Consider the following 21,499-nt stretch of genomic DNA (forward strand, 5'->3'; position numbering starts at 1 on the left):
CCCCAATTGGTACAATAGTCAGGTGATAATATAATTCTGTGCCTAAACACAAAATGCACACTTCGTATTGAAAAGGATCACAAAAATTAAATGAAGCCATAAAACAAAGATTTAAATTCTTTTTAGATTAAAAATGAACAGCACGAGAAATCAACAGTAATGCTGGTGTTCACGGACTTAGTACTTAGTACTTAGTATAGGTATAGGAAAGCAACAAAGTTGTTGTTTGCACAAAGGTAACCATTGCCAGGCATGAATTCAGGGGGATGCCAAATATGAACCTGAACACTTTTTCACATTCAGATAGCACTTAGGGACTTGTCAAGAATGTGGTAGTGGTTAGTTACAATAGTATAATTAAATGAATTTTCTAAATAAAATCACCCTTTTTAAATCAATCACACCTTTGACTTCAAACCGAGCTGCATGCGTATAACAACTCCATCATATTGTAACGCTTACGGCCGACAGGCACTGTGTAAGAGCCGGCGTGTGTTAGTGTGGATAAAAAAACTGCATATAATAAAGGGGATTTATCCTGTGTGTTGGTTTCACAGAAAATCCGTCAACTATTTATTCTGGCTATCGACTCTCGAGTCATTAATTGCACTTATTTGTTTTCATTGGACGAAATATTAACCAGTCGTCTCCCTTATATTATTCATTACTTCAGGACATGTAAGCACGCAAAAATTAAAAAAAAAACACAAGCAGACAATCAAAATGTAACAGATGTTATCAAGAAAACAGTACTAAAACACGACTGGGACTTAAAAAGAAGCAAAAGCAGGTCAGTCTTCTTGAGCAATTGATGTATCATTGACAAATATCACTTAATTTACAGCTTTCGGTATTTGTAAATTTAAAATTAGTGTTTTGTCACAGGTCGCGGCGTGCCACTGGACAATGATTTTCTCTGATTCATAAAAAAATCTTTCATTTAAAATTTGGTATTGCGTGAAAAAAAGAAGTTCGTGACCCTCCTAAAAACGTGAACTCACTCTGGTCTTCCCGGCTGAACGTCATTGTCGTTCACTCATTGACCACATTCGGTCACTGAAGATGGGAAGAGAAGTTAAAAACGTCGCCGCATGGTGCTGCATGTGCATCCGCCTTACGCTCTTACCTACTTTTTTACTTAAGAAAAGGGTCACTTTGAGGAAAAAGAGGTGGATGAGAAAAGACGTGTTTGAGTGAAAAAAATGTTTCCTGAAGAAAAAAAAATGTTTTCCTGGGGTTAGATGGGATGTGTTTGTTGCTTAAAAAATCCAGTGACGCGTGTTTCAGACGCGCTTATAAAGCGGACTTTGGTCTCGCTGTGTCCATAGCAGCACTGCAAGCGAACACAAGCGAGCGCATCTTCCACTCTCCACATTTCAGCCATGGCACCAGGTAAGGCTCAGTTTGCGCTTAGCCTGCAGAACTTAACAATATGTAATAGTAAGGTATGATGCTTAATTGATGTCGTGATGTGTGTGTTCTCAGAAAAGACTTTTAACAGTATGTGGACTGAAATCCTCAAAAGAAATTCAAGAAAAACGTTTTTTCCAAAACTTCGCAAAAGGGCATTTTGTTTGTACATACTGTAGCTTCAGAGCAAAAATTTTGAAAGCTGAACTTTTTGGGGTGTCCCTGGATGTATTTTGTTCAATTAAATGTTTGAAATAATCTAATGTACAGTATTCTGACAACTCCACAGCTCTGCAGGGAGATTTAGAAAATAAATCCTGTCTTCTGTCGTGGGTTTGTGCGTTATGTGGATCCGCGCAGGCAGGAACAAGGCAGAATTACCGGAGTGTGTGTATTCGTAAAACTCATGGACTGACTGCCTTATGCACAGTTTACACTACTTTTTCCAATGCATCGTGAAAACTTAATATAGCTTTTATTACTGTAGCAACGTACTGTAAAGATATATGCCTGTTTTATTTATTGCAGAGCCACTCTAATGTGAAAACCTGGATGTTGTTTTCCTTGAACTATGCAGCCTTTTATTTATGGTCTTCGAAAACAAGGGAAGAAGGCTCCACAGCCGAAACCTTCTTCTTTACCTGTTCCTTTCTAGTCATTATTATATTAGTAGAGAAGTAGTCGTCTTTTCCCGGGGGTGAATAAATACAAAAAAGAAAGCAAGAACACATGTCCAAAATAAACAAGTCAGTACAGTTAAACGGCAGTTGCAAGATTTGTAATTAAATATGTGCATGCATCTATCTGTCTACATTTTTTTGTAAACATTTACAAAGTAATTCATACATTTTAAACTAATGATGAAAAATCTAAGGATAGCTTAGCACTGTAATGCAATTTTAAGTCAAAATTCAGTAGAACAACATGCAGTTCCACTGCCAATAATTAAAGGTAATGAACTTTTCAAGTGGGGATATTTGCAGCTGTCCATGATATTTTAATTTTAGCATCTTATAATGTAATGATTGGGCGCACCGGTGAAAGGAAAAACAATATAGCAAGAAATATTGTTTTTAATCACACCTCCACCTCCAGTAGGTTGTTTAAAGGAAAGTTTATAAGGTCATAGCTGCTCTGGGCATGTACTGTACATGTCATAGCTCAGGGTCTTGTACTGGCACTTCCTGGCTGTGATGCCTGTGGTGACTCTCAGACAGATAGTGATGTAATATCCACACAATGTGAGATTCTGTATTTGTGCTTGGGGGGAAAAAAAAAGTTCCTTCTTCCCTTTTAAAGTATGCACTACGTATTACTTATTTAGTTTGACCTCATACAGTCTTGTGTTGTCATATAATGGGTCTGACCAAATGCAAACCACAACATAAGGTGATAAGAAAGGCCCTTCACTCCATCTGGATCATGTAGTTACTAGTTACAGCTGTTTCTTGAGAGAAGCCAGAGTTTTGGCTTCAACCAAAAGTTTCACAACTTGTTCTAGACTCACAACTCTTTGTGTAAAGTAATGCAGGCATATTAATTTTGTGTTGGACAATGCAGATTCCTGCACCAAGCATTTTTTAAATAAAGCAAGGGACTCAAATAAGTTCAGAGAGGCAGTCTGTATTAATATTGCATCTTGTTTGTTTAGCAGAAAATCAAAAGAATATCTTTTTAGCTTAAGGTTTTTGTGAGTACTTAAGCCATTTGTAGCAAAATGCAGCTTAGCAGAACAAAGTTATTATAACAAAACATTGCAGAGGCATTTTAGGAAGTGTAAGTCCAGTTTAATATCATTGTAACTCAGTCATTAAAGGTTGACAGAACATTTTAATACTGTTGAAAAGTAGTAACTGAAATTGCATGAAAAAACATCTGAATGCCAGATCTCTTTTGATGTACGCAAAGTAATCTTCTCGGGAAATGCCTTCAAGATTCAGGTCGTAAGAATAGTAGTTGCAGAAGTGCCAGAATTAAAATACCTGGAAAAAAAAGTTTACGCCTGTTTGTTTTGTTTGTCCTTTTAAATACCTGAAATACTTTAAAATAATCTTTCTTTAGGAAAGAAAAATCCATTGATCCAATACTCTAAGTCAGTGTGAAAGGTTAGCTAAAAATGGGTGTTAGGTTTCATGCCTGCTTTGCAAAACATATTTTAAATGCCTAAGTGTTGCTAGATCTGTTGTAGTTCTGGGTCCTTCAGGCTTTTATTAGCCCTGGAAAATGGCAGCTGCAGCACCAATTAGTCTGCTAGCTTCCCTGAAGCTGTGTGAGATGAGAGATCAGATGAGAGCCGTCTGCGCTTGGGGAAATTCATGAGTCCCCGGGAGTAAAAAATACTCTGACCGCTTAGCTTCTTGAGTAAAAGCTCTGGTATGTTGAAAACAAAACATGAAATACAGGCGGTCCGCTTGGTGAGATTTGCGATGCTGTCTCACAGCTCTAGGAACCTGAGTGTAATTCTGGCCTGGGGTGTCTCTTTGCAAGGAGTTTGCAAGTTTCTTTACGGGTTTCCTCTAGGTGCTCTGACTTCCCAAAGACATGCTGGCTGGGATACCTGATGTCTCTCAGTAGTCTCTGTGTGTGTGTCCTGCACTAGAAAGGTGCCCAGTGTATGGTGCAGTCCCACTCTGGGAGATGGAAATCTGTCTCTTTTGGTCGTTTCTATTGGAAATGCAAAGATTTTCCTGCTCCAATTAATGTATCAATAATGATTGAGCACTCCTGTGTAAATTTGGGGCGGTTGGCCTGCTGGTACATGTGCATCGTGATACTTTGAACAAGATCAGTGTCCCAGCTAAAACAGTGTAAAACACTCGTGAAAATTCCAGGAAACCTGGACACAGTTGAAATTATATTTTCAAAACATACCTGTTTTGAAGAAAAATTCCAGTGGGTTTGAATATACAGTTGTATGCAAAAGTTTGGACTCCCATGGTCAAATTGCATGTTTCACTGAATCTCTTTAGTGAAAAGAACACAATCGCTACAGGTTACAATCGTAAACATTACGTATTTCTGCACAATTACTGTTTATTTGCTGAATTTAACCAAAAATAAAATTAAAACAGTGTATGTGGCATGTGCAAATGTTTGGGCACCCTGTTAATCACCTCCTTTGCCAGAAATGACATCTTCCAAATGTTTATTTTTGACAGCTGAGTGTCTTGCTATTCTTGCTTTAGAATTCTTTCCCCCCCTCTTCCTTGTAGAACTCTTCTAGTTCAGAAATATTCTTAGGTTTTCTTGCATGCACTGCATGTTTGAGATCTCCCCACAGATTTTCAGTAATAGTCTGGGGACTGTGAAGACCTTTCCAAAAAATTTAATCTTTCATTTCTGTAAGGTACTGTACTTCAGAATCAACCATTAATTAGTTTTGGATTGTTTTCTTGCTGAAATATCCAACCTCTTTTCAGCTTCAATTTCTTCACTGACTGTGGAACATCAGCTTCTAGGATTTGTTGAGATTTAGTTGAATCTGTTCTTCCTTCCACCAGCACAATGTTTCATGTGCCACTGACCACTACACAACCCTGAAGCATAACACATCCACCCCCATGCTTAACAGTTGGCAAGGCGTTCTTTTCTTGAAATGCTTCACCATGCAGAGCATTTTGTGTAACCAACCACTACTCCGGTGCCAGATTAACCTTTCTGCAGGCCTTTTGCAGTGATATGTGGGTTCTGCTTAGCATATCTGACCAGTTTATGAGCAGTTCTATCAGAGATTATCTCTGATTATATCAGAGAACAACTTCCAGATGTTGCCTTGACTTCAACAGTTCCCCTTAACTTCCATTTCTTAATGATGTTTCTGACAGTGGAAATTCCAAGCTGGAAGCATTTAGATATTTTTTTATAGCCTTCCCTTGCTTTGTAAGAGACAATTATCTTTATCTTCAAGTCTTCAGGCAGCTGCTTAGAAGAACCCATGCTTGTTGAGAGTAGACGACATCCTGTGAGGTTAGAAGGGTCCGAGTATTTATTCGACTCTGGAATTGTCTTCAGCTGGCGTAATTTAATGCCTAAAGAGTCAATCAAGTTTTGAGACCTTAAAAGAAAGTATTAATGAATTGACTGTATGGATGTCCAAACTTTTGCATATGTCACATTCACTGCTTTATTTTTTCAATCTGTTAAATTCAGTAAATACATTGTGATTGTGCATTAAAATGTACAGAAATATGATTGTTTGTACCCTGCAGTGGTTGTTAACATTTTTTCCCCACTTAGAGATTCTGTGAAACATGCAATTTGACCAGGGATGCCCAAACTTTTGCATACAACTGTACAGTAGACACGTCAGTAATATTAAAGTTTCTATTTTCCTCCATGTTTAAATCCCTTATGTAGGCTCCGTTCAGTTAAGGCTCGCTATACCTAGGATTAAATGTCAGATTTTTGGTGACTATCGTTTGTGTCGCTGCTCCATTGTTAAGCAATGCCCTTTCTTAAATGCAGCGGGAGACAAGTTCTTTGATTCTCTTTAAATCTAAACTCAAAACTCATCTTTTTACCAGGGCCTATGTCTGATTGCCCTACATTCTATCTATATAACCTGTATACTCTTGTTTATTTTCTCTTTTACTTTTTTTTTTCAAGTGTCTTTTGTGATACTTCTCCTTTTTGTCTAAAGAAGAAAAATCGATGAGAGGTTTGTTGTCAAGAATCTCGTATACTGTGGTCAGACACGACAACCCAGACTTACCACTTAGTGCCTACATACTTGCACTGTGCGGTTCAGATTGGTAACTTATTTTATTTTGCTGCGTTCTCATTTTTTGTTCATGAGAGCATCTTTCATTTGTGCCGTATTTATTCAGAAGGGTTTTTACTGAGGTAATCTTTTTACTTTACTGAGTCACGTACAGTGTTTTGCTAAAGAATACTTCAATTCAATTCATTTTTATATAGAGCCTTTCACAAAAAGGTTACCCCAAGGCGCTTAACGACAGCAGTGGTCTAACCAGAATGTGAACTTGCAACCTTAACCACTCCTCCACACTACTGCCTGAGCCAATGGGAGCAGAGAACAAATAAAACTCCCACTGTGAACCAAAATTATGTCCTGTGCTTTTATAGGAGAAAGCGTTTACTGTAAGCCTGGTAATGACAATCATAAGTAGGTATATTTTAGGTTTTTCTTCCTCTTAATGAATAGAGTCACTGCAATGCCAATTAATCATTTGCTAAGGCAATGCTGAGCAGGAGATGTAGCTAAGCTGTGATAATATTAGAGAGCACAGAAATGAATGCATGCAAAATGTTGGTTCATAAACTCTGCACCGTCTTCCTGTGTTGGCTACATTACAGGGTTTGTAAAGACCTATTTCAAAGGCCCTGTCCATAAAACTTTTCCATTACAGCAGCGCTTCCTTCACATTGGTTTTCATTGGCAAGAATCTCATTTGGAAACGGATTGCAATGGAAGAGAGTTCTTTCATGGCCTCATCCCGGGGTCCACCATTCAGCCCAGCTCCTGTAAGACACAGCCATTAGCCAGAGCCAGGAGTGTATAAGCAGAGACTCCTTTCTTTCCCTGCGGCAACACCGCACCCTCTGTAGTAAATGGATTTGATGGGAAATTTTATTTTTAATTATTCTTATACTTATAGTGTGCTTTTCTGGAAACTCCACTCAAAGAGCTTAACAGGTAATGGGGACTCCTCTCCACATCATCATCAATGTGCACCAGTACTCTTAGTGGGGAGGAGAACAGAGTAATGTAGCCAGTTCAGAGATGAGGATTATTAGGAGGCCACAACTTGTAAGGGCCAATGGGAAATTTGGTTACACCCCTACTCTCTTCAAGAAGTGCCTGGGGATTTTTAATGACTATGGAGATTCAGGATGTCAGCTTTACATCTCATCCGAAAGACGGCACCATTTTACAGTGTCCCCTTTACTATACTGGGGCATTAGGACCCACACAGACTGCAGGGTGAGCACCCCCTGCTGGCCCCTCCCACCTCTTCCAGCATCAACCTTAGCTTTCCCAGGAGGTCTCCCATCCAGGTACTGGCCAGGCTCACACCTGCTGAGCTTCCAATTGTGATCTGCAGGGTGATATAGCTGCTGGCTGAAAAGATGTACCTGGTTGCAGGTCTAGTATTGGTAAGGCATTAGAAATAAAACCCTGCAAAAAACTGCTTTACGGTCAGCAATACTGCAGTTGCCATACCACACTGTGATGCAACCTGTCAGTGTGCTTTCGGTAGTGCATCTGTAAAAGTTAGTGAGGATCTGGGGACATATCTTAGCCTTCTTCAACTGTCTTGGGAAGTACAGGCGCTGTTGCACTTTCTTGATCAGACAGGTGGCATTGAGAGACCATGTGAGGTCCTTGGTGATATGGACGCCAAGGAATTTGGAGTTACTGACCCTTTCCACTTCAGTCCCATTGATGTGGATAGGGGCATGTCCGTTTTGCAGTTTCCTGAAATCAGTGATCAGCTCCTTGGTTTTGCTGACGTTGAGGGTGAGGTTGTTTTCTTCACACCACATTGTAAGGAGATTGACCTCCTCCCTGTAGGCCCTCTCATCATTTTCTGTGATCAGATCTACAACTGTGGTGTCATCGGCAAACTTGATGATGGAGTTGGTGTTGTGTTTGGCCTTTCAGTCGTGGGTGTAAAGGGAGTAGAGTAATGGACTAATCACACACCCCTGGGGGACCCCAGTGTTCAGAGTTAGTGTGCAGGAGGTGTGGTTTCCAAGCCTGACAGCCTGAGGTCTTCCTGTCAGAAAGTCCCGAATCCAGTTGCGGAGGGTGGTTTCGAGACCCAGTGCACTGAGTTTCTTGACTAGTTTCTCTGAAATGATAGTGTTAAAAGCTGAGCTGTAGTCAATGAATAGTAGTCTTACGTATGTGTTCTTTTCATCCAGATGGGATAGGGCAGTGTGTATGGCAATGGACATTGCATCATCTGTGGATCTGTTGGGCCGGTAGGCAAATTGGTACAGGTCCAGTGTGTTTGGAATGGTGTCCTTAATGTGCTTCATGACCAGCCTCTCAAAGCACTTAATGATGACAGGTGTTAGTGCCACTGGTCAGTAGTCATTAAGACATGTCACTGTGGTTTTCTTCGGTATTGGGATGATGGTGGTTGTCTTGAAGCAGGTGGGGACTACGGCTTGTGCCAGAGACATGTTGAAAATGTCTCTCCCCTCAACAACTGAGCTGGGGATACTCTTGTTGATTTTTACCATTAATACAAAATAGTTGTAATAGCAAATTGAATTCTTCATTTCAGTTTTTCTCTCTGTAAATGTTGAACTCTGTTAATGGCAATTTCACAGCCTGTCTTCTTTCAGTACTAAAAAAAGATTAGGCTGATTTTTTGCACGAATCTTTCCAACTCTTTTCTTTTTCTTAGGAAGAGGGATGAAACTGGGTCAGGTTTGGAAGGGGAGGTTATGGTTAAGTATGGTAGAATATATAATAAATGCCAGTGCCTGTCTCATCTCATGATGACTCCGAGGTTATGATAAAACTGAAATGATGATGAAATAAATTATGAAGCACTTGTGTGTGCTTAAACAAGAGTAATGTTGGCTTTTCGGCTCCATGCCGTTACAAGTGATTCTTCATTACATATTAAAGTGAATTCCAATTTCACTGCCAATTAAGACATTAACAATCAGTTATGTAGTTAGTGTTGGCTGGATTCAAGGTTTGTAATAGCCTGGAAAAGCCAAGGCAGACTACCCATTTTGGAACATATTGTAACTTGGTATTATAACCTTTTTGGTATTTTGTATTCAAATCGACCTCTCTGGATGTATTTTGTTTTCTTTGTAAAACAGCTTTGAGTAATGTTGCTAATAAGGGATCTAGCATGGGTGTATCGCTGCACTTAGCACAAGCTGCCAGTTCCAGGCATAAGTGTCCTGTCAGAGTGGAGGAGTCTGAAGCATTAAAGAGCTGCTTGTGCCTCAGATGGGAGTTGGCTGTTTTCGTAAGGTTACTGTGCAAAGCAGCAACTGACCTTGGAACTAACATTTGTTCTTCCAATAACAGAAGCCTGGAGTGTTGGTGTTAAGAAAATGGATTAGGATATGTTTTGGTCAAATGCCAGACCTGTTTCAGAGTCACAACACAAGTTTAAGAAGAAAATCATCTGTTAATGTACTTGGTTTGGGAAGTCAGACTGAAAGGAAATGGGAGACTATGAACTGGGGCAGGACCAAACTGCACAAACAGCTTAGTGTAACCCCTCAGGCGAATCTGAAGTCCCTGTCACTGTTTTGCGACTGAGTCAACAGTCACCTTGGCCCAAGTAAGGAATCTTTAATAAAAGTTTGAGACATGGTGAAGGGGGGATTTAATAACTTTAATAAATCTCAAATGGCAATGAAGCTCCTAGGTCTTACTAATGTATGTCACATAGTTTACTGTATATGGGGGCTAAGCAATGAAGTGAGATACTGTATACATTCATATTAATAGATTTCCTTCATATTGTCCAATTGTTTTTTTTTAACCTAGTCTTTCCCCTTATGCAGTATACTGTATAACAAGGTTCATATTAAGACAACTGTGCTATTGCAGTGATATATGTTACTAATGGTGTCTTGTGTTACTCTATATTTTTTTAGCTTGAATGTGTATATCTGCAGATTTCAAATTTAAGAATTACTGAGTCAAGTGATGTTTCTCATAAACAGTCAGCATTGGGCAGAAGAAAAATAATTACTGCTCAGGATTACTTCCCTCAGGAATTCTGTCCAAAATATTTCAAGTTTCTGTTCATGATCCTTTGAATAATGCCATTTATTTAATTAATAATTTTGAAATGCATTACAGTAGCAGGTCCTGTAGCCGACTACGCCTCCTAGCAATTTTAAATGAGGACTCTTCTCCCCACACAGATGCTCAGATCCCCCAGAGCAACCAGCACAAGATGGGCAAGGTTTAGCCTAATGTGCTCCTTGCAGCCATCATAAGGTATCACTGTACATGCACCAGAGAGATAGAGATCACTTTATTGGCCATACACAATTCCTTGCATTAGGAATTTGTCTTTTCGCATACCCCAGCTTGCTCTCCATGAGACACACAGACAGGGAGAGAAGCTTGGGGTCAGAGCGCAGGGTCAGCCATTTAAACAGCGACCCTGGAGCAGTTGGGGTTAAGGACCTTGCTCAGGGGCCCAACAGAGTAGGATTCCTCTGCCGGCTGCAGGATACGAACCAGAAACCTTCCAGCCACAGGTGCAGATCAAGAGCCACAGTGCCACCGCTCTGCCCCAAAACAAAATAGTATATTGTAGCGTATTCTTGGGTTTGTGCCCTTGGGGCTCCCGCCCCAGTTTCTCCCTCATTGCATGGGCTCGAACCCGGGTCTCCGGCATCATTCAACAGGGGTCTTGCCGGCTGAGCTAAAGAAAACATTAAACACTGCAACAACAATGCAACTACCCAGTCCAAACAACCATGAGAAAAAGGACAGTCACTGACAGAAACACAGTTCCATACTGGATCTCTCCATCTCGTGCCAGGATGAGTTTTTTTGTAATGGAATATCTCTCTGCCACACAGAAGAAAGGATGCAAACTGCTTAATACTTTGGCTAGCTAGCTTCTTCGTTCATTCTGACAGTCCCAGAGAAGTACAGTCCCCAGTCCTGCCCTCTACACAGTCTCAGGGGAAGGGAGGAAGAGAGAGCACCTTCGTCCACTGGCCAAGGCTTATATGTCCTCATTCTGGCCAGATCTCCAGGACTTGAATGAAGGGCTGGGAAGGCCTGGGTGATCACAGAGGAGGGCGGTAGGCAGACATAAACAAGTGGGGGGCTTCTTGAGGATGGCCTGTGTGCAGATAACCAGGCGTCATGGTGTCTCTCCTTCCTTTCTCCTTTCTCCCCCGGTCTCAGCTGGCTCCAAACCCTCACACCTCTAATGACTATGTGGTAATTGGGTGTCCAGGCAAACAGTGTGTCACTCAGGCTGTTAGGGCTGCCGCCTGCTATACTGTCTGTGCGGGAAAAAAAGACAGGGTGTATTTAGAAGGAGGGGGAAGCAGACACAAGAGAAAAAAAGACAAACACTGACAAAAACATTGGTCATTATATGCAGAACTTAAGTAAATATAACTTTCCAAGCCACTGCCCTACTCCCACTTCTGTGACACTTCTGTGTTTTTTCCAAAACAAGTGCACAGCCCTCTGTAAATGACAAAGCAGGGGGCAGACCTACTGCAATTAATTCATTTGCACTAATGTATCTTTTCTAACGAATTCTCCTCTCCAAAAGTGTCACATCTCTCTGTCAATTTCATGGTTATCATGTTTCAAAATGTTCTGTTTCACAGTTTATAATGTAGTCTTAAAGTCTTTTGTTTTTTTAACAAAACAAACATTTTAAAACAGCAAAAGAAATTTCAACCACAAAGTTTTTAATTAGGTTTTGTGGTTTATTTGTCCTGCAGCTACACTCTGGAACATTGGTATTTAATGTTGCTTCTTGATGTCAGTGACTGAATATGAGCACAGAGCACCCAGCAGAGACATTCCAATTTGATAATTGGTCATTTGTCCACCAACTGTCAGGAAGGAGACTTCACTGGTCATATGAGAGATTGTGCATTGAGGTTTTGACATTGCAAATTATTTCATGGACAATTTACACCAGGAATGCACAAATGCTTAGGCTTTTAAAGAGTCTTGGTAATTATATTGCTTTTTTCTGGCTATTCTCAGACACTCAAATTTAAACTAAATCTTTGAGGAAAACGGGAAAACAAATCTTGCGAAAGTGCTCCAAATCCACTTGTTACGCAAAGTTGAATCGGAAACAAGTCATGCAAAACTGAATTTCAAAACTGAAATTCAAAGAAGGAGTTTTCAGCCTATTTATAAGGTGTGAGTTAGTGGATTTCAACTACTGGGTAGATGTACTATATAATAAAAGCTGCAAACGAGATGAGCCCACTTGGCCCATCTTGATTGTTGGGTAGTGTAGTGACTGAAACCAAAGTTTTATCTGGTTATTGTTATCTCCCCAAAGAAAAGGGGAGCCTGTAAATAGGTGTTCACTTTTCTCTGACATAATGAATTCATTTTCAGTTGTGACCCCATGTCCCTGTTTTTCTGCCCAATCTGAAGAAGTATCCTGGGTTGACCCTAATATTATAATGTGGTATGGTGACCAAAGCTGAGCCGAGCACCTTATTCTAAACTATAAACTTTCTAATGTAAAATCCTTCCATTTTCTAATTACTTTATCCACTACAGTGTCATGGGGGTGCTGGAGTCTATGCTGGCAAGCAACAGGTGCAAGGTAGAATACACCTTGGATGGGATGCCAGTCCATCACAGGGCACACACTCATGCCAGGACCAAGTCAATTAATGTATTAGTATGTCTTTGAACTGCTACGTTAATTGGCTTCTGTGCTGTCTAGTTAAGAAGATGTGATAAGGCTTTCCCTCTCTAAATCCATGTTAGCCATCTCTTAAAATGCTCAGGTTTTGTACATTTTCTCATTTATGTATTTAGTTTTCCTAACATCACCGATAACAAAAGCAAGACTGAAAGCTTAACTAGCTCCTGGTTCAATTTTATCCCCCTTGTTAAAAAAACTGGTGTTAAAAATTGCATTTCTCCAAACGGTGGTTGTAGTTCCATTCCTTAGATTTAAAATATCTTAACAAAAGGTCTATGAATAACATTTATTATTTCCTTACTCAGATACCATTTAGGCTCCAGTGACTTACAGGTTTATTTTAAGTCGTTCAGCCCTTTAGATCTTTTGAGTCTGCTATCTCTTGCTGGAGGCATGTTATTGAGGTTTTGTTGTAAAGATCCAGATGAAATATTTAGTTGTTATTATTTTATTTACATCTGTTACCATCTTAGTAGTAGTATTTTATTCTACTATGACAGTGCATTTTTTGTTGAAATACTGGGGGAAAAAAAGTTTCCATTATTTTTTGCCTGTGCTGAAATGTTCTCTTCTGTCTCTGCTGTTTTTTATTTATATGCACCTGTATCTTTTCTGCCTCTTTTTCTCTTTTTGAGCCCACTTTCCAATCTGGAGAACTTTATCCTTACTCTTTTTTTTTTCTTCAATAAATCCATTTTGGCCATATTTTCCCAGTCTTTAATTATTTGATTTAGGATAGAATATGTTGTGAGCTATTGTTTATGAATTGTAACCTTCCTCTTTTGACTTTGTATCCATCTGTTCCCTGTTTGGAAACCATGCATCTATAAACCAAATTACGTTTCTTTTGCTTTTTCCAACTATTTGTTCCACTCAAGTTCTGATCTCTGACAAACGGCTGCTGTGGAATAATGAAATAACAAGGCAGTTGAGCTCGGAATGACGGCCTTTTTGCTAAATTTGGCTTATAACCCTTTGCCACTTTGTAGAGATTGAAGATGCAATCATGCTTTGTAGTTTTCTGTGCAAGGATTAGTTTTGGTGTCTTTGGAAAAATACGCTACTCTCTGCCCGTCTCTCTCGTCTCTCTCAGCTTTGGACGTTGAGCGTTTTGACCTTCAGTATGAGTTCAACAACACGGATCACCGGACGGACCTGAATGGCGTGGACCGCCTGATTGTGAGGAGAGGCCAGCCTTTCACCATCACTCTACATCTTCGCTCCGGGACCTTCCGGCCAGGAGTGGACGCCTTCAGCCTTGTTGTTGAGACAGGTACGCTTGCCTCTCTCAGGTACTGCACAGGAGGCTGTGCCAAACTGTAGAATCATCTGAGCAGTGCTACTGTCTTTCATCACAAAGATACAACTACAACATCTTTACGTTAAAAAACCTTTGGGCACCTATAAAAGGAGGCTCTGAAAACTGTTAAGGTGGCTTGGAGGTAAGGAGGGAAATTATTTTTTCTAAAAAAAAATGCTATTTACTGTAAATAAACACCACACCTTCCTTGCATTATTTTTCTCTCTGCACTCACCAGTGTACCAACATCTTATAGGACAAACCGCTTGCTCCCACACACACAGGAAATGTGTTGTCCCAGATAGCAATTTCCATGGTGACTGGACTGTGGAAATGTTTATAGAGGGCTGAGAAATGAACTTGCAGGTGACCTTCCTTTGGAGTTTTACAGAAAGAAAGCAAACAGCCCTTTGCTGGACTGTAATGGTGGTAATGTGAACTGGGGTGTGTTTGAAGGTCCTGTCACTTGGAGCAATTCCCAGATGGAGCACAATGGAATTCCTGCGTCTGTGTTTCAGTTACAGCCCGCTGCAGTCACAGAGGGAAGAGCAGTCCTCTCCTTTAGCTGATTAAAAGCACAAAACGTTTTTGCAGAAGAGCGAATAGCAAACCGTTAAGCTTTTTTTAGCACAGTTCTCTTCTTTCACCATAAAAGGGAGAGTCATGGTTTCTAAGTTAGCCTGCAGGATGCCCCAACCCAGATGTTACCATTTAAACGAATGGTAGTATCTGAAAAAACAACAAAGAAATTCTGTGCAATGCAAATCTCATTTCCAGCTAGACATTTTTTCAATTTGTGCTCATTTTTACTGCACAACTTTCTTCATGTTAAGTTGAGCTATTTCCACAGTTTGCAAGGCAGGGATTGTAAAAAACACTTAATTCACACACAGTCCGTTAAAGGAATAAATACTTACTCACAGTGTGGAATTCTCACTAGCATGCCTGGACTTTGTCACTACACCCTTCACACTCCGTGTCAGTGGCTTATGCTATCTCATTGTAGATCTTTCTAAAGATTAGCAAAAACTAAATTAAGCAAATAAATTAAACCATGTAAAACTCCAATTCCAGTATAGATAGCGCATGTCTGGAAGTAAAAACATCATGTGTGCTGAGGATTTATTTGAGCAGTACAGCCAAGTTGTGAAATCAATCTGTAACAGTTACTGCTGTGCTGACGCTCGTTTGTCAGAGAACATCTGTGATCTTGGTGCATCCTCGCATTTCTTTTAAGACCTATCTAATAAAAACCTCATCACCTAAAAACTATACCCTCATGAACATAGACATTTATAGCCTTGTAAAATTAATTATCTGAATTTAAATAATCTTTTTCTGCCACTTAAAACAATGAGATTTGATATTGTATGGCCAGAGAATACAGGCCCTATCTTCAATTTAAAGCTTCTAAACAAATCACTACGATTTCAGTTCACCATACACCAATATATTGAGATAAGCTCACTTTTTGGCAATATGCAGTTTCTTAGATTGCTAATATGCAGTATTAGAAATTTGTCTTTTCACATACCCCAACTTGCTCTCCCCAAGACACACAGACAGGGAGAGAAGCTTGGGGTCAGAGCATTGGACCCCAGCCATTTATACAGCGCCCCTGGAGCAGTTGGGGTTAAGGGCCTTGCTCAGGGTCCCAACGGAGTAGGATTCCTCTGCCGGCCATGGGATACAAACCGGCAACCTTCCAGCCACAGGCACAGATCCTTAGCAACAGAGCCACCGCACTGCTGTATTAATGTATGCATCTGAAGCAAAGTTTAATTAAACTTACATTCTGTGTCCTCATCAGTGCCCATATATATTAAGGTTTCAATTAATACAAAATTCTAGACAAATGTTATTGATCTTAAACTAAACAATTAAGCTTATTGCTTATTGTAATGCACCAGTAATTTCCAATTTTTTTATTTTAAGTGAGAAGGTCCCTTATTCATTTCTGACTGCATTAAATATGGAATTTCAAATAATTGTGCTGTGGCTTTAAAGTGTTCTAAAGAATGGACCACACCTACTGTATGCCGTTTAGTGATCTAAGAATCTAAATTGTTTCCTTAATTCCTATAAATAAAACACTCCACTTGTGAAGTAGTGCCCATTGGTGTTTATCTTGACTTCACTCATTTGAATGGCATTCATGAGGCCTTGAGCAGCTTCCTGTGTTTGCCCAGACTGATCCAGGAGGGCAGTTCTAATGAAGCCCTTTCTCCCTTGGTTTGCAGGCCCATGTTTTTCCCAGGCCAGTGGCACCATGGCCACCTTCCCTGTAGGAGAGTCTGTTGACCGCAGCCAGTGGAGTGCCACAGCGTCTAGCTGTGCTGGAACTGAAGTCAACCTGTCCATCTGCTCTCCCCCGGACGCTCCCATCGGCCTCTACTCTCTCATCCTGCAGGACAGGGACACTAGTGTCCCAGCTGGGAAGTTTGTGCTGCTCTTTAACCCCTGGTGCTCAGGTGAGCAAGGCTTGCTGACTGAACTGATCTCCCTCTGCAGTAGGATTGCAATCTGTGATCTTTGGGTCTCTCAAGACATAGGAAAGTGCAGGGTATCCAAAGGTAAAAAGGAAAACCCATCACATTCACAAGCCCATTACACTTTCAAATAATTCAAAGGTAAAACAAAATTGATATCAAGAACTAGACTGTGCAGCTCTTCTAGACACCACCTTTTATTACATAAGAATAAAATGTGTTTTTGATGGACGCTATTTCAAATGAAAATGATTATTAGAATTCAACACTTTAAGGATATTAATATTTTTTGTACAAAAGGAGTAGTTTTGAAGTTTCATACAGACCTTCCCCACACATACACTGGGAATGACCTTTAGGCAAGAGAAACCGCAGTGGTAGACATGCTTAATGACAGCCTTCTTATCCAGTTGGCACATTTACAAGAGGAAATGCTTGTATATATCTTCTCGTTTCAAACAATTAAGACAGAATGAGGCAAGCAGAGGTGAGAAAGCCACTGGGGAACTGAGATCATAATATGTTTTGAAGTATATTTTGAAACTGTACAGGTTCAGCCCAAAGCCAAAGTTGACAATTTCCTGAAAGCAGACTTTGAAGAAATGAGGCACAGTTAAAAAAGCAAAATGGGATAGGATATACAGTATATGAAAATGGTGGAAAATTGATGGCAGCAGCTTAAACAGTTTGTTACATTAACAGAACAATGAGTAAAAATTTTAGTGAGTAAATTTTAAAAGCAAAAAAATAAATTTGGTGAAGTGCTTTATATTTTTCCATTTCTTGAACCACTGTTTATTTTTAATGATTAAAAAACAACAGTTTCTGGTAAAAGAAAAGGAGAACTATGAATAGAAGCACATGTAAAAATGGATCTGGTCTTAGAAAGACCAAAAGATAAATTGAAAGGTAAAATAAATGAGGTTATTTCAGCAAAAGAAGCTCATCAATGATGAGATCAGATATATCCAGGACAATAATATGAAACTTCTTGACAGTGAAAGGAAAATGGCTGATGTACATGATGAGTGTTTTGCTCAGGTGCAAGTAAGGAAGAAGTCAACAACATGCCTAAGGCAGTGGAGGGACAAAGATCTGTATTGGATACAGCAGTTTCATCGTAGAAGAGGCAGAAGAGTTTTGGTACTGAAAGCACTCAAGATGAATTAATCTCCAGGGCCTGATTGTGTCTTGCCAGTTTTGCTTAAGAAAATGAAATGCTATCCAGAAGCCTCTAACAGAACTATTCCAACGGTCGCTCAAGACAGTGCCCAAGGAGTAGAGAATTAGAGAAGTAGTAAGTCCATCATTAAGCAGATTGATAAAACTGAGTCCAGTATCTATAGCCCAACATCTGACTCTTCTGACTTGTAAGGTCAAACAATTATTAGAACTAAACCAGAAGATCGGCTGCATGAAAATAACATCCTAGGGAATAGTCAACATGAATTTAGAAGAGGTACCGGGGAGGACAAAAAAATGGATACATCTAATGAAAAATTATTTGTCAATGAATTACAATACATGTTTCACATTCATTTCAGTAGGAATTACCAGTATGTTTCTGCTATAAAAGATGTTTTAAAATCAACACTGTAATACTGTAAGTGAATTTCTAAAGCAACAGGAGAGATGTAACATATTTTAATAGAGATCAAGTAGTTGGTGCCTGAATTGCAAGTGTGTCACTCATAGAGGGAAAACAGCATCGGGAAAGAACAGTGGTCGCAAGTTGAAGCTCACAGGCAGGGATTGATGGACACTTAACAGGATTGTTAAAATCCACAAAATCAGCCTCGCAAATGATCACAGGACAGCCTATACCTCTGTGACCCAGTCTTAAGATACCCTGTATGTCATGAGATTCATGTCATGAGATTGGTAGGACTACTATTCGGAAACCACTTGTAACCAAGGCAAATGCACAGCATCACATAATCTGGTGTAATGAGCACAAAACACAGACTTTTGAGCAGTGGAAGAAAGTAATGTGATCTGATGAGTCATCTTTTACTCTTTTTCCCAAGTCTGCTTGGGTTTATATTTAGGGAACGCAAAAGGAAATATTTAACTCGCACTCCCTGTTCCCAGCTGTCAAAAATGGTAGTGGATCTGCTATCTTGTTATATGCCATCTCATGAGAGTCCATGAGTCGTATTATTCCTCTGCATGATAGAATTAATGTCAAGGAATGCAAAGCCATTTTAGGTGACCTGTAGTGTAAACATTGTTTCCAATGTTCCACGGCGATAGTTCCCACATAATACTACTAAATGGATCAAAAGTGGTTTCAAGTCCAACATCTTCCATGGCCTGTCCAGTCACCAGATCTAAACATCATTGAACCTTCATGGACAGTTGTGGAACACTGAGTGCAGAGATTTTCGGCTTCTTCATCTTGAAGAATGGTCCAATATCCCAGTAGAAACAGTTCAAAACCTGTATAACAGTATTCCAAAAAGGACTTTAGGCAAATCTCAATCCTTCTGAAAATCTAAATACGATGCATTTTTTAAGAACTCTTTAACAAGTTGTTTAGGCAAGACCTACAGGAGGAGGACAAAATAATGGAAACACCAAGCAATATATGAGTATTTATTAATAAGGAGTTTGCTTACACTTACATCATGTAGGAAATGTGGGCAAGTAATTAAAAAGACAAAATTCTAGGCTATCTACTGTAGTTAAAAGCAGATAAAAAAAAGCATTTAAAATGGAAGTTCCCGATCCTGATCCTGGTGGGCCAGTATGCAGGTTTTCTAGTTCTGTTTAAAACCAAAGCAACCAAATTATGGGGAGAAGCTGTTAAACTGACCCATGTAAGCCAGTAATGGGCTGATTCAGGTTGTAACATGTCCAGCTTGACTGAAAGTCTGTAGATGCACCAGCCCTCCAGGACCAGGATTGGATCCACATGTTAAATTAATCTTAAATCTCAAATTGATTGGCTCCATGACTCCATGACATATGACTACCTTCATATGTGCTAATAGTAGTCTTGCAAATCCACAGTTACAGATGTGTTATACTAACACGCACAAAAGGAGTTGTTGCAGACAACAAAGGAAAGGAAGGTTGTATTTTTTACAGACATTAAAGGCCTTTAAAGGTTAAAAATGGAATTAACAATGAAAAAACATCAAAAGGACCAAAAGTAATTTTAATCTTCCGCTTGTGTTATAAGCAGTTTCCACAGCACATTTTGGGCCCCAACTGCAGGATTATGCCCTGACCCTGAAATTCTGAAGACCTGGCAAATTAAACATCTTAGAAATCAAAATGTTAACGTGATTTCTTGTAAAGATTCTATATAGTAATTGTTTGCATGAATGTTTTTCACAGAGGATACTGTGTATATGGCTGATGAAAAGAAACTGGAGGAGTATGTTTTGGCCCAGGATGGTCTTATTTTCCGGGGCAATTACAAATTCCCCGTTCCAACCCCTTGGAACTTCGGACAGGTAACATGATAGCTAAAATAATTACAATGTCATAAATATGGGCTCAGTACACCCTCTCAATGTGTAAAATAACCAAGTAATAGATAAAACGCACATTAGATCAAAATTCCAGCTAAACTGTTTAAAATTAATTACAAGTATTAAATTAACAATACTTGTTATGCTATCCTGTAACAAGGTGGAATTTCTGCTAAATTGGGATCTAGTGAAGTTCCAGAGAGTAAAATGTAAAAGGCAATAAAATAAACCCTGAAAATGTGAAAATGCTGTGAAGTCGTAATTATAATGGTGGTGTTCAGGTGTGGGGCAGGGTGAGCATCCTTTTAAAAATCCCCATGTCAGTGTTTTAAGAGTCAGCCTGTTAGCCTGAGGAACTGCTAACAGGTGTGGGGTGAAAGTACTTTGGCTAATTCACCTATTTAAGGGGGGGTCAGCCAGTTGCTATAACCAGAGTACCTTGTTGACTCTGTCTGTGCTCACTCTTGTCAGTTCGAACCCGGGATCCTGGATGCCTGCCTGCGCATTCTGGACATGAATCCCAAATTCTTCAGGAATCCAGAGCAGGACTGCTCAGGGAGGAGGAACCCTGTGTACGTCACACGGGTTGTGAGTGCAATGGTGAGCAGTACCTTATGACCATGCTTGTGACTCCTACTCACCCACCTCATGCCTTCCTGCTTCGAACCATGAACTCATGGGCACACCCTCTGCACTGTGCTGTACTCTTTTTCTGCAGTGGGCCCATCACGGTCCTCAATTTCCTCCCGTTCTCTTTAAGACTTGGTTTTCAATAGCTGGGATAAAACAATCCATAATATAATCATGGCTTAAACACATTCCATCAGATATCTGTTTGTTAAAATGAGTGAAATCTGTGTTCCCAGTGTATTGATGGGAGTGCATTTATTGGACCAATCTAGATGATACAGGAAGTAGCAGAGATCTTGCAAGGTTTTGTCCTTAATGCCATCATCTAACATTCTGTTGAGGTCTGTTAGCGGTGGAATGAAAGCCATTCATGTTGAAAGAAACTAAACCTGTATACTCTGTAGCCAGAGTAGAGGTACTACACTTCAGTCAGTTTAAATCCCAGAGTATAAACTGAATTTTCTGTAGATATTAAACTGAGTGACTTTTCTCCATTCTAGATCAACTGCAATGATGATAAGGGGGTCCTGTATGGCAGATGGGACAACAGTTACTCGGACGGAGTGAATCCCAGCAGCTGGAATGGCAGTGTGGAGATTCTCCGCAACTGGGACTCCATGTCCTGCCAGCCTGTGAGATACGGACAGTGCTGGGTGTTTGCTGCTGTGGCCTGTACGGGTAAGCATCTTCATGGCTTTACTGCACTGGATAGACTGGGGAAGATCCTGGCCATTCATCACAACCAGCACAAGTGTTAAGATAAGATCGCTTTATTTGCCAATTTGCAATTGCTCTCCATGAGAT

The 21,499-nt window shown here is 40.0% G+C and overlaps 1 protein-coding gene across 1 annotated transcript in view; it reads left to right on the top strand.

Annotated features, from left to right (window-relative positions):
* Positions 1 to 1,313: 1,313 nt before the first annotated feature.
* The window catches only part of tgm2b (transglutaminase 2b), a 29,269-nt gene continuing 9,083 nt past the window's right edge, over positions 1,314 to 21,499 (top strand). Inside the window, exons 1-6 of the mRNA XM_088937380.1 lie at positions 1,314 to 1,392; positions 13,891 to 14,070; positions 16,338 to 16,568; positions 19,929 to 20,047; positions 20,537 to 20,665; positions 21,196 to 21,373. Coding sequence (XP_088793506.1) covers positions 1,383 to 1,392; positions 13,891 to 14,070; positions 16,338 to 16,568; positions 19,929 to 20,047; positions 20,537 to 20,665; positions 21,196 to 21,373 — 847 coding nt within the window. The 5' untranslated portion in view covers positions 1,314 to 1,382. The remainder of the gene's footprint in view (positions 1,393 to 13,890; positions 14,071 to 16,337; positions 16,569 to 19,928; positions 20,048 to 20,536; positions 20,666 to 21,195; positions 21,374 to 21,499) is intronic.

The sequence above is a fragment of the Atractosteus spatula genome, chromosome 19 (assembly GCF_055471065.1).
Source record: "Atractosteus spatula isolate fAtrSpa1 chromosome 19, fAtrSpa1.hap1, whole genome shotgun sequence".
NCBI lineage: Eukaryota > Metazoa > Chordata > Actinopteri > Semionotiformes > Lepisosteidae > Atractosteus > Atractosteus spatula.